Below are 13,406 nucleotides of genomic sequence, written 5' to 3'. Positions count from 1 at the left end.
ATTACTTTGCTATACAGATGTCTCAGCTGTCGGCTAATGCTCCTCTGTGATCTGCCAACCTGGGCATGGTCTAGGCACTCTCCTTGTTTGCAGTGCTGGGTTGTGGTGCTTCCTTGCAGAGCCTCCAGAGCTGGAAGGCACTGTTTGCCCCTAGGAAGGCTGAAGGGCAAGGCTGAGAGCCACTGGGAACCAGTTCTCGTTTCTGTGCTTTGAAACCTGGCAGAGATTTGTTTAAACCTAATACCTGTTCTACAGGCAATGTTGGAGCGAGTTTGTACGTGAGCTGGCTGCTCCAGGAGCAGGGTGCTGCAATAGATTAACAAGCAGAACTGTTTCAGTGTGTTTAAAGGGTCAGTACAAAGAAGACAGAAACTCTTTTTACAAGGAGTCCCATGGAAAAGACAAGGAGTAATGGGCACAAATTCTCCTGGGGGTATCCCAGCTGGACACAAGGGAAAAAATTTTCACTGTGAGAGCAACCAGCTATTGGAATAAACTCCCAGGGAACTGGTGACTCCCCAGTGTTGGACACTGTTAAGGTTCAGCTGCACAGGGTACTGGGCCATCTAGTGTAGGTCATGCTTTGCCTAGAGAAGTTGAACCAGCTGATCTTTGAGGTCCCTTCCAACCTGGGATTCTAGGATTCTATGAAGTGTGGCTGTTCCAGGCTGTTATTGATTGGACTCTTTGTTACAACTGACAAAATTCTTCATCACTAACAGTCTTGGTGCTGTGATGAAGCTGTCACTTGCCCTAATTAGCACCATTGCTCTGCTGTAACACAGTGTTTGTTAAGCTAGATGCAAACCTCACCAAGGCAGGCCAAAGAGTATGCAAAAGGCAGCAAGCAGACAGAAGACTGGGAGCTGAGAGCTGGCTGTACCTGCTGAGCCACATGCCGTGTGCTGGCAGGTCCCCACAGGGGATAGAGAAGCTCAGGTTCTTAAAAGTTCCCCACCTCACAGCTCGGTGCTCAGTGCCGTGAGCTTGCAGGTACAGGCTGAAAGCAGGGGCAGTCATCCTTAGCTTCAGCTGGTTTGCTCTGCTGACACTTGCTTGGTCCAGGACTGCAGGAAGGCTTTTCTCCTGAACCATGGATGCTGTTCCCACGTCAAGTGGCATGCCACGTCTGGGTGAGTTTGAAGGCGGGAAGTGCCAGGGGAGACATCTGAGGAAGGAACAGGGAAAAGGGAAAGAGAAGAAACAGGTCCTGGCTAGAATGTGTGAAAGGGGTGTTTTCCATTCTCTGCTGCATCCAAGTTCCTGGCCAAGTCCCAAGAGCATCTGTCTGAAGTGTTGGTGTCCATGTTTAGACTGTCTTTTAATTGGAGTGAGTGAAGTAGTGAAAATGGAATCAATATTCAAAGCTTTTAATTCTACAGTGACTGTCAGTGGAATAGCAGAAGCATGCATCTGGCCTGCTGCTGCTTTCTTCTGCATTCGGAGGGAGGACTTTTCTAGCTCCAGTCTTGACAAGTCACTATTGTGCTGCTGAATGAATCCAAGCCTGAAGCAGATGTGCTGTGACTGTGACCAAATAACTGTGCTTTTAGTTTTAAATGTGGAAGAAGTTTTCCACAAGTATCCTGGGCTCTAAAATAAAATACTATCAGGCTAAAGAAACCTCACTCAAGTATTAAGCAGCTGTTACTCTGATGGCAGAACCTCAAAAGAGTTCATATTAAAATGTAGTGAGATTGGTTCTGTCATGCCCTTGATGTTGGGTTTTTTTCCCCTACTTCATATCTTTTGTTTTGCTTGAACTGAAAGGCAAAGTGAATTCAAGGTTTAAGGTTTTCAGGGAGGCAAGTCTGTTTGGAAACTGATATGAAAGAAGAAAGCATGCTAGATGGTAGAAAGAGAGAAAAGTTAATCCATTCCCTCTTTTATTTAGAGCTGATATTGCTTTGCATGCAGTATAGTTTTTACTACCCCATCAGCGCCTTGCTCTCAGCTTTAGCAGGTACCTGACTGAGGAAAGGGAAAGAAAACATCACTTGCATTGCAGCTGAGATTTGTTTGATCTGATTCTTCTGGTTGTGCCTAGCCGTGGGCAGCAATATGGAAGTGAAATGAGGGAGTTCAGTGAGATAGTTCAGTCCTTGACTTCTTTTTTAAGGTAGTAGGACTGTATGGCTTTTATTGGGTTAAAATACTGCCATTAACAGTGCATCATATTCTTCAGTGGACTGTTTATCAGCACAGAAACCACGCTTGGTTTTGTGGGACGAGAATGTTGGTGCTTATTTTCAGGAGTACTTGACTTCAGTGTTCAAAAAGTTCAGGGAAATTAATGCTGGCTAAAGCAATGGCAATCTGGAGATCGTTGTAATCAAGAAATACTTTAAAGCAGCTTTGGAGTGGAAACCAGTTCACTCTTTGTTTATAAAATGGTGTGGTGGGCACGTGACATGCACATGCACACAGAGCCCCATTTGCCAGAACAGACTGACGCTGAATTTCCATCCTCATAGCGGCGCACAGTGTATCCTGGGCTCAGGGAATGGAGAACAAAGGTCAATCCCTACTGCCAGCACTGGAGACAAAGTGGAAAGAAGGCCAAAGTGCAGCAGAACTCCGTTCCTGAGTCCGTGTCACGGGGCTGTGGGAAGGGGGAACCACCTGTTGGTGAGGTTCAGGCTGAGGTTTTAAGCTTGTTTTCCCTGTACTGGATTTTCTGCCTCCTTGCTGCTGGGAATGGAAATGTTTCATTCCTGAATATTTTATCAGCATCAAGCAGTAAACCTCTCCAAGCTAAATGGCACTGTTCCAGTTGTAGATGTGCATGTGGTCCTCTAGAAGTAATGCTTTTACTAGATTTCAGACTTTACATAGCCTTGGCAGGGATTCAGCCTAGGATCTGTGTCAGAGGATCCTCTTGGTCAAGATCAAGGTCGCTTGAATGGAACTGAGATTCATTCATGTACTGAGAGGCCATCAGGCCAAATACAGTTTCTCAGCACAAAAAGGAGGTCTGGGATTTATGAGGGAGAAAAGTGGCATTTCTCTTGTGGACAGAACTTGCTCATACCATGGTCTGAATTCTGAGTGCTTTGAAACAAGACAAGTTTGTCTCGGGGCTTCCATGTGTAATTAATAGACACAGATTGCGTATCTTGTTGAGAGAGGAAGGTGAGAATAAATATTGTGTGCTCTTCTTGTGTCTCACCAGCCGTGCACCCTGAGCTCTGTGGAGTAATACTTCGGGTGGCACAATTCCCTGGCACCAGAGCGTGGTTTTGCAGAAATATTCTAGGGCAGTTGTGTTTGATTTGCAGACAAGTTAGCTCATAGGCTGGAAACACTCCAAAGTGTAGCAAGGTCTCTGGTTTAGCATGTGAAGAGATGTTGAACCGTGCATCCAAAAGGTAGAACCCCCCTGTGTGCCACCTGCTACCTCTCATCAGCTCTTTGGGAAGAAAGCTCTGATTATTTTCTTCACTCTCAGTCTGGCATTGCCAGCATGGACTCTGCTGTGAAGGTCACTTCAGTAGTGTGGGGTCTGCTGAACTCTGGTGCTGCCACAGGTCAAGCTGTAAGAGAAGGAACTGGCTCATACTCGAGATTCTCTGAAATGCTGCCCTCAGTAGATGAGGGGAGATGGGAGGATGCATTAATAAAGGAGAGTTCAGCGGAGACTACTGAGAATTCCTTTAATATCTGCAATATCTTTTCTTTAGGTTATGCTTGCCGTAACATCTCCACCTCCACTGCTCTTCAGAGTAAGTGTAAAGCTTTGCTATGTAATTTACCTTGCTTTCTTGGAATCCGCTGAGCATAAGCTGATAACGTATTTCTGTTTGTTTCCAGCTAGAACCCACGTTAGCTATGACATCAAAGGAGATGTTGCCGTTGTACGCTTCAACACACCAAATTCGAAGGTGCTGTTTTACCTGGCTGTGGTGGATGGGCATGTCAGTGGAAATGACAGGAATAGCAGTGGTACAGAGAAGACATTGGAAGGTCTAGTCTAAGTCTAAGAGCTGTCCTAACCTGCAGCCTTTCAATGTTAGGAGCAAAGCAGAAATAGGAAGATGAGTATTGGAGTGTTTAATGAGAGGTTTGAAAATGCCTCATGAAAATGTGTTGTGTGTACTAAGCTAACTGGTGTGAAGTTTTATTAAAGTCATATTAAGTTCTTGTATTCAAGATGGTTAAAGAGTGTATGTTGTATAGAGAAAAAAACAGCTCATAAAATCTGTGTTTGAAGTCACCACTGTTGGAGAGGTTAAGGAAGAACTTTTAATAGCAAATTACTTGATGATCTGCTGCAGGGTTCATCTTGGAAGGTTTTTTTCTCATTATATTATGACACAGAGTGAATTAATTTTTATAGCAAATCTAGGCTCAGTTTAAGCACCTCAGAAGTGTTATAATTGTGCCAAGCAATGCGCTGGCTGTTGGGCAAGCTCCTGGGTAGTCTAGTCCATGTTATTTTTTTTTCCCCAAAAGGCAGATCTTGAAAGACCATAGAACTGCAGCTCCTACTGGCTTGGAAAATCCACTCAGAGCTACATTGGCTTTGTTTCTTTTATTGTCAGTCTGTCTTCTGTACAAGTTTTCTGAAGGATGATAAAATAATTGAGTCCAGTACTTAATTAGAGGCTAAACTCCACCATCATCTGGTCCCCCTATTTACAGTGCTTATTTGCTGTTTACAGGTGAACACTCTCTCCAAACAACTAAACTCTGAGTTTAATGAGGTAATGAATGAGATCTGGGCCAACGAAGCTATCAAAAGTGCCGTTCTGATCTCTTCAAAGCCAGGCTCTTTCATTGCTGGAGCAGATATTACGTAAGTATTGGGGCGTTGGAAGTTATACTGATGGAGCTTTCTCTGAAGTCTATCATCCAGGTCAGGTACACTGTGAAGGCCGAGCAGTTTGTTACTGATGTATCCAAGGGGTGAGGGAGAGGATGCAAACAAAATCATAGAATCATAGAATAGTTTGAGTTGGAAAGGACCTTAAGATCGTCCAGTTCCAACCCCCCTGCCATGGGCAGGGACACCTCACACTAAACCATATCACCCAAGGCTTCATCCAGCCTGGTCTTGAACACTGCCAGGGATGGAGCATTCACTACCTCCCTGGGCAACCCATTCCAGTACCTCACCACCTAACAGTAAAGAATTTCTTCCTTATATCCAGTCTAAACCTCTGCTGTTTAAGTTTCAACCCGTTGCCCCTTGTCCTATCACTACAGTCCCTAATGAAGAGTCCCTCCCAAGCATCCCTATAGCCCCCTTCAGATACTGGACAGCTGCTATGAGGTCTCCAAGCAGCCTTCTCCAGGCTGAACAGCCCCAACTTTCTCAGCCTGTCTTCATATGGGAGGTGCTCCAGTCCCCTGATCATCCTCGTGGCCTCCTCTGGACTTGTTCCAACAGGTCCATGTCTTTTTTCATGTTAAGGACACCAGAACTGTACACAATACTACAAGTGAGGTCTCAGATCTGCATGCACAGGATGCCTAACCTGCTCAGATGAAGTTAGGACCTATTGGAGCAAGTCCAGAAGAGTGTCACAAAGATGCTCGGAGTGCTGGAGCATCTCTGCTGTGGAGACAGGCTGAGAGAGCTGGGCTTGTTCAACCTGGAGAAGAGAAGGCTCTAAGGCGACATTAGAGCAGCTTCCAGTGCCTAAAGGGGCTGACAAAAAGGCTGGAGAGGGGCTTTTGATAAGGGCCTGTAGGGTCAGGATGAGGGGGAACAGCTTTAACCTGACAGAGGGGAGATTGACATGAGATCTGAGGCAGGAGTTGTTCCCTGTGAGGGTGGTGAGGCCCTGGCACCGGGTGCCCAGAGAAGCTGTGGCTGCCCCATCCCTGGCAGTGTTGAAGGCCAGGTTGGATGGGGCTTGGAGCAACCTGGTGTAGTGGAAGGTGTCCCTGCCTGTGGCAGGGGGTTGGGACTGGGTGAGCTTTAAGGTCCCTTCCAACCCAAACCATTCTGTGATTCTATAAAGTGGAACATGGCAAGTCATGAAACCCCATTTGGCTGTAACACTTGGTCACTCCTTCCTGTGTGCTGGAGTTCAGCCAGAGAAACCCATGCTGGCTCTGGGGTGAGCACTGTCCTTTGGTATGGGACACAAGAGCAGATAATTTACATTCAGGACTTCATTTAAGCTGGGTTTGATTGCTTGGCAGTCTGCCAGCATGGCCCCTTGATTGGGCAGAATTTGGCACTGTGCTGTGAGGAGCATGAGCAGCCTCCCAGGCAATTCAGCCTGGCTAGCCTTGGCATGGTGTGGGGCAAACTGTGTTGGTGCTCTCACTGGGATCTGGAGCACCACTGCTCCTAGTCCTGACATTAGACAGGACAAAATAGTTGTTTACAGTTGTTAAAAGCCAGAAACCTCTGAGGAAAGTAGAGCGATTGGAGAGACACCCATTAAAACCTTTTTGTCTGGCCTTATTCAGGGCAGAGACTTGATACATGATACAGTGGGAAGGAAGCAGTGTGGGTAAGCAGATCAAAAGGACAGGCTGTGTTTAAGAAGGGTCTGATGGTCTCAGTGCTAGGAGGCTCCTGAACTGCACCAGCTTGGCAAGCACTGCTGACCTTCATGAGAATAACTGGCACAGGGAGCCTCTAATTGGCAGAATGCAACATCAGAGCCCTGGCCATCTGCTCCTTTAAAAAGTGATCCTGGGCTCTCCCCCTCCACCCTTTCTTGCAAGTGCTTTGAGACTTCCTATGACCCTTTCTCCTCTTCCCCAAAGTCTTTCAAAGCTCTGACACAAGGAAACTCATTCAGTGCCTGCAGGCTCAGCCCAGTGTCAATGTGCAGTGGCTGAAGCCACTGAATTTAGTAGTCTTCCTGTATTGTCTGTTAATCTAAGGCTGGAGGACTAAATAGCTCTTGCCTGTCTGTCAGTCACTGGAGCTTTGTGGGAAAAAAAGGAACAAACTCCTTGAAGCACTCTCATTTTACTGCTGTTTTCACAGTGCCTTTCCAATGCTCATCAGTCTTTCTGCCTCACTGCAGCATGATTGAAGCTTGCAAGACTGCTCAGGAAGTGACTCAGCTCTCTCAGGAAGGACAGAAGATGCTAGAAAAAATTGAGCATTCTCCAAAGCCCATAGTTGCTGCCATCAGTGGCTCCTGCCTGGGAGGAGGACTGGAGGTACTGCACAATTCTGGGTCTGACAAGCAGGAGAAGAAGTTGATAGTGCTGATTCTCTAAATTATCCAAATGATGCCTGCAGGACTGCTTACTGTGAGAGGGATTTGAGACCTGATGAGGGTTCATTACATCCATTCCAATGAGTTGGTGGCAAGTTAATGGCTTGGTTGTGCTTCAGGGCTCTGCCATGGTAATTTTTCTGCTTCTGTTGAGAGCTAATCAAATATGAATCCATGTGGGCCAGGCTAATATTTAGATGAGAGCGTCCCAGAGAAAACTGCCTGTTTCCAGCAGGCATTGGATCTGGATAAATGCTGCTGGCAGAGCGCAGGCTGGAAATTGCTGCTTTTCAGATTAATTGAGGCTTGTATCCCAGCAACTTCTGTTCTTTAAGAGGTTGTGGTGAGCAGGATGAGCATGGGTAACCTGGCCAGGCTCCACCCTGGCCTGTGTACTCTGCTCACTCTCTTGCCTCTCACTTCGGCTATGTGCAGTATTTGCTTCATAATCTTTAAGGGTTTTGTAAACTGAAGGACTCTGGGGTGATTCTTGGTGCAAAGCTGTTACTAAAACAGAATAACCTTGTGGGAATGGAGTCTCTTCAGTTGCACTCTGATTTCTCAAGCAGTCACAGCTTTTAGCAAGCACAATGGTGAAGGATCTGGACCTAGATATCCAGTGATAAACCAGATATCATGGCTGATCTGCATATGGAACTATGCTGTCAGTGTAATGAGTGAATTTAGCTCTTGATGGCCTAGATGAGATTTAAAAGTAGCTTGGCTTAGCTTTGTATTTCATGTTCATGTCATAGTTGCCTGCTATCACCTGCGCTTGTGCACTTTTGCCAGAAGCAGCCATCAGTGAGCACAGAGGGAATTGTGGTAGTTGAATTAGGGAGTTGGGGTAGGGGTGGGAGGAAAGCTCAGGCAGTGTGTAAAAGAGACCTTTGTGATGGATGCCCACCCAGTTCTTCTGTGGTCTTTCACAAGGAAACCTTTATTTTTCTTTTCCCTTCTTAAGGTTGCCATTGCCTGTCACTACAGAATAGCAACGAAGGACAAGAAAACAGTCTTGGGAACACCTGAAGTGTTACTGGGTCTCCTGCCAGGAGCAGGGGGTACTCAGAGGCTGCCAAAGATGGTAAGTAAGAAAAGAACTTTACTCAGTAGCCCCTTCTGCCACATGGCATGCTCCAGTTCTGAATTCTCCTTTCTGCCCTTCCAGGTGGGACTTCCTGCTGCCTTTGATATGATGCTGACTGGAAGGAACATCCGTGCTGACAAAGCAAAGAAGATGGGTCTGGTTGACCAGCTGGTGGACCCGCTAGGTCAGACATGGTTCCTTTTAGTTTCTTGATCTGCTGCCCATCAGTTTACCACCTCAGTGAAGTGGGTGAAGAAGCCACTGGTGCAGCCAGCAGTTTAGTGAGGGCAAAGCATGGACTACGAAGTCCTTGCCATGCATGCTCTGCAGTGCAGTCTCCATGCCCTCTTCAGAAGCTTGAGTATGGGAACCTTGAAATGTCAGGTTCCTGCTAAAGCTAAGTGACTAAAGAAAGGTTAGTATAGAGGGCAGCTTGCTGGTGACTCTCTTGCATGAGCTAATTACACAGATAAGAGCCTGCATTCCTCATTTATCATGTCAGGGGGACAGATTACAACCTATAATGAAAGGAGAATAGATAACTGATGTCTACGTGTATGCAGCCTCCAGATGTTAATCTCTGTGACAAGAAGCCAACCCCCATGGCTTAAGTGCTCTGAATTGTCAACCAGCTTTCAGTTGGATGGAGAAATTCCTTGCAAAACGCTTATTTCCAAGTGCTGAGTGGGCTACTGAATAATTTCTTGCTTCTGCTTTTCCTTCCCTAGGGCAGCTTTCATGGAAGGTGACTAAATGAAGGGGCAAGCCCTCCACAGCCTCTTCTGAAAGGTCTGAGCAGCTGCAGCCAGGAGTTAGACTGTCAGCTGGTACTGCCACAGAGTAGCAGGGTGCTGAGCTTGGTTTCCCCAGGCAGAGCATGGCCAGAGTACCCTGGTAGCCCTTAGCTCCTGCAGTAGGTGAAAATGAAATAAACAAAACGGAAAGGTGCTGCTGCTTGCCCTGAGAAATGCCATGGAAACCTTTGTAGGTATTCTCTTGTATGCCAGTGTTCAGCTGGATCCTTAGCTGTAGTCTCACTTATAAAACAGATCGGGGTACCTAGGCTTGAGTTAAAATTGCCTGAGTAAACTTCAGTGCTGTATACTTGCTCAAATGTGAATTGGCTTTTAAGAGACAGCCAGTGTGGCTTTTTATACCAATTATTACAATAGCTTCCTTAAAGGAAACCTGAACTTTCTGAAGAGCTGTTTGCAATCCTAGCTCAGACCAGATAAGCACGTAGGAGGAACACAAAAAACAATTTATGTGCAGGCATTAGAGGCATTTCTTGCTCATTCAAATAGCAGCCAGTGCCAGAAGGCTTTCTGCTGAGTATTTGCATGTTCATTCTGAATGTCTGGGGGAAAGCAGCTTTAAATGGAGAATAATGTTTTAACTGATTATACAAAGCTTTGAAAGAGAGAGACAGCATTAATCAGGAGGCAATTTCATGGGGTGCAGTCAGCTCTCCTTCTGTAGGGAGCTCTACAGCATGCTCTTCATGTATTTACTACTGTGCCCAGATCTAATTCTGGCATGTGCCATTTGTACAGGAAAGCAGATGTGAGTCGACCATTTGGAGTTCCCGGGTTAGGACACAGCAAAATGTTGGGAGGTAACTGCAAGTAAAGCCACATACATGGGTTTGACCACCTTGACTGAGTAGTTTTATGGCTCAGACTTACACGTAAACAGCTTTATTCTTCAGCTGCAGTTCAGCTTCAGCACATCCAAGCTAATGGAAGGGAGAAACCAGGTATTTGCATCTGCTGATGGGAAGAGAGTTTGGAAGCAAGTAAGGTTGGAGCTCAGAAATCCATCCCAGATGCTCTCAGATTTCCAAAAAATTCTCTCAGATCCCCTGGGCATTGCTGAAATGTAGATTATGCAGCAGCTCTGGATTAAGTTTTTGTGTACTGCCTGTAACATGAAAGATGTTGCTTTGTTTGGGCTGTTTTTCTCTACACTGGCTTTGTCATACTGCCAGGGCATGAGTGAGACTTCGCAACAGCAAGCTTTCATGATCTGGTCAAAATGTACATGCTGCTTTATTTGCTTCTTGCTATGAGACCCTCCAGTAGGCAGCAGCGTCTGTGGTTTACTGAGTGTATTCTCTCAAGATTTATGTGCAGAGAGATGAAACTTGAAGTTGTTTGAGTGAGTCCAGGGAAGGCCACAAAGATGCTCCAAGGGCTGGAACACCTCTGCTATGGAGACAGGCTGAGAGAGCTGGGCTTGTTCAGCCTGGAGACGAGAAGGCTCCAGGGAGACCGTAGAGCAGCTTCCAGTGCCTAAAGAGGCTGACAAGAAAGCTGGAGAGGGGCTTTTGACAAGGGCCTGTAGGGACAGGACAAGGGGGAATGGCTTTAACCTGACAGAGGGGAGATTGAGATGAGATCTGAGGCAGGAATTGTTTCCTGTGAGGGTGGTGAGGCCCTGGCACAGGGTGCCCAGAGGAGCTGTGGCTGCCCCATCCCTGGCAGTGTTGAAGGCCAGGTTGGATGGGGCTTGGAGCAACCTGGTGTAGTGGAAGGTGTCCCTGCCTGTGGCAGGGGGTTGGAACTGGATGAGCTTTAAGGTCCTTTCAACCCAGACTATTCTGTGATTCTCTCAAGACCTCAGCTCATGGTGGAGGGAGGGAATAGTGGCAGGTGAAAGAGGAGGGGGTTTCTGTTTTAGTTTTGGTTTTTGACTGTCTCCTGTGTCAGAGTAGTTGTCTGCTGTGGTGGTTTCTTTGCTGTGAGGACTCTGTGGAGCATCTGGGTGTAGCTGGAGCAGTTTACAGTGAAGGTTAAGGAGGTTGTGCAGCTGTATGATAGAGTTGTAACCTCAACAGGTTTGTTCTTCTAGTTCAGAGGCAGCCCAAGGCTGCAGGTTTACCTGCAGGCTCTTCGTGGTGGCCCATGCAGAGTCACTGGGCATTGCTCTTTCATCAGTGACTCATTGTGCTTCTAGCAAGTTCACACAACTGCCTTTTCAGCCCTGCGCTCCGTCCTCTTGTCTGATGATACCAGTTCAGTGCTTGGAAATTGTGCAACCCACCCTCAGAGATTGTGGTGGCTTGCTTCATTGTTTGTGGGACAGCTCTGAGTTAGGCTGGGTGTTGCACTAGGTAAAGCAAGAGAGATTTCCAACAACTGGGGCCAGAGGTGGAGGTTTCACTGGACATCAGCTTCAGGACAGGTAATCTTCAGGGATACACTGCTTCACAACTGCCATCTGTATGTTTAATACCAACAGTGTTGTACAGACGTACCATACCATGTAAGAAAGGAGAGGTGCAGCAAGAGAGAGGGCAGGCAGCACACTGGAGTTCTGCTGGGATCCAGGAGTGCCTGCAATTAAATTAAATAAGAAGTTGAGGAATAAAGGGCACAATTTGCAAAAAGATGAGCAGGTGCTGAAGCAGGGGTGCAGAGAGGGGATGGGACCTCCACCCTTGGAGTCCTCCAGAGGCTGGCAAAACATGTCTTTGAGCAGCCTGATCTAATTCCAGAGCTGGATTTAACTTTGAACTTGACCCCTCTTTGAGTAGCAGATCAGAGCAGATGGTCTCACGTCCCCTTCCAAAGCTATTCTATGGTTCTGTGAAAGTAGCACTAATGTTTAAGCAGCATAATGCTATCTGCTCCCTTTGGGAGCTGATGTTTTGGCATTTGTGTATAAAGCCATGTATAATATATGCCTTGGGGCCTTGATATAGTTGTCTGAGCCTTTCCCTCACTGTTCATCAGCAAGAAAAGTCATGTAGGTGTGGGGAATAAAGTGGTGGTAATTCAAAGTAATGTCATGTTGCTAGTCTCATCCTTGCTCCTCTGCATCCTCAGCTATCAGTGATAACTTCTTCTGCATGTCCTCACAAGTTCCTTTTTTATTCACAGGGCCAGGTGTGAAGACTCCAGAAGCACGAACAATTGAGTATTTAGAGGAGGTAGCTATTGGCTTTGCCAGAGGACTAGCTAACAGGACTGTGTCTTCCAAAAGATCGAAAGGGCTAGTACAGAGTAAGTCTGTAGACACTGTGGCAGATCCCAAGGGATTGTAGAGGGTATAATCCAGTTTTCTTCACATGTCTGTGTTTGTGCTCCTACTTAATTCCATTTGCAAAACAAAGTTATTTCATGTTGTAGACATATCTTGAGCCTGATGGGTTAGTAGAGAAAACATTGCTCTGCATATTTTGAGGTGGCATTGCCAGAGCTGCACATGGTGCTGCTCCTGAAGAAGGGAGCCAAGCCTCAAGAGAACTCAAGCCTCAACAGCTGTCTCCAGAGGATTTGCCCATCTTCAAAGTTATAGTAGCAAGTTCTGTACCAAGCTTGTGTAATCAAGTGGGAAGAGGCATATGGGTTTGCTCTGCTCTAATCCTCTTTACTGGAGCCCTTACATAGTTAGAGACCAGAAAAGGTGACATCTCTGTGCAAGTTCTGCTCCCCAGAGCTCCGATTGTCACCAGTTGTATTAAGAGGATACTGCAGCCCTAAAAGAGACTTGTCTGTGAAACAAGCCATAGAAATCCTCCTGAGCAGACCCTGCTACCTGGGGCTGAGGTTCTGGTGTAGAAATGCGACATTCACACCTATACTTTTGGTTAATCATTTAAAGGCTGATTGTGCATGTAGCACTGTGCTGAGACATGTTTTGTCCATCTTGCAGAGATAACAGACTATGCCATGGCTCTTCCATTTGTGAGGCAGCAAGTCTACAAGACAGTGGAAAGCAAAGTTCAGAAACAAACCAAAGGACTCTACCCCGCTCCAGTAAAGATTATTGAGGTAATCCCCACTGTGAGGTGTAAGAAACTGTGGTGGACCTGTGGGATAACATGGCAACAGACGGAGGGAAGGTAGTTCATTACTCTGAGCCAAGCCTTACATCCTGATCTTCACAGATCAGCCTTGGTGTGTGTTGGCCGTGTGATGCATCAAGCAAGCATGGTAAAGTTCAGAATAGCTTCCCAGGGTATAATCACCAATCTAGGTGATAGTGGCATCAGTAAGGGGTAGATCAAGAATCCCAGTTGAAGGGAGGCTTGGCTGTAATACGTTGTCTAAATGAAACTTTCAGCTGCAGTTTTAGTTTACAAAGAGTTGGGTGAATCTGGTTGAAGCTAAGAAAATACAAATTGC

General features: G+C 46.4%; 1 protein-coding gene across 2 annotated transcripts in view; it reads left to right on the top strand.

Annotated features, from left to right (window-relative positions):
* The window catches only part of HADHA (hydroxyacyl-CoA dehydrogenase trifunctional multienzyme complex subunit alpha), a 28,579-nt gene that overhangs the window by 941 nt on the left and 14,232 nt on the right, over positions 1–13,406 (top strand). Inside the window, exons 1-9 of one of the 2 annotated variants that reach the window (XM_031046565.2) lie at positions 968–1,133; positions 3,681–3,722; positions 3,811–3,881; positions 4,662–4,795; positions 6,993–7,131; positions 8,155–8,274; positions 8,359–8,461; positions 12,159–12,281; positions 12,934–13,052. In XM_031046565.2, the coding sequence (XP_030902425.1) occupies positions 1,094–1,133; positions 3,681–3,722; positions 3,811–3,881; positions 4,662–4,795; positions 6,993–7,131; positions 8,155–8,274; positions 8,359–8,461; positions 12,159–12,281; positions 12,934–13,052 (891 nt within the window). In that variant the 5' untranslated portion in view covers positions 968–1,093. Of the gene's footprint in view, positions 1–967; positions 1,134–3,680; positions 3,723–3,810; positions 3,882–4,661; positions 4,796–6,992; positions 7,132–8,154; positions 8,275–8,358; positions 8,462–12,158; positions 12,282–12,933; positions 13,053–13,406 lie in introns of those variants that run through there. The other variant, XM_034060560.1, reaches the window with a different exon arrangement.

Source organism: Melopsittacus undulatus, chromosome 3 (genome assembly GCF_012275295.1).
Source record: "Melopsittacus undulatus isolate bMelUnd1 chromosome 3, bMelUnd1.mat.Z, whole genome shotgun sequence".
NCBI lineage: Eukaryota > Metazoa > Chordata > Aves > Psittaciformes > Psittaculidae > Melopsittacus > Melopsittacus undulatus.
This window is presented reverse-complemented; position numbering and strand designations above follow the sequence as displayed.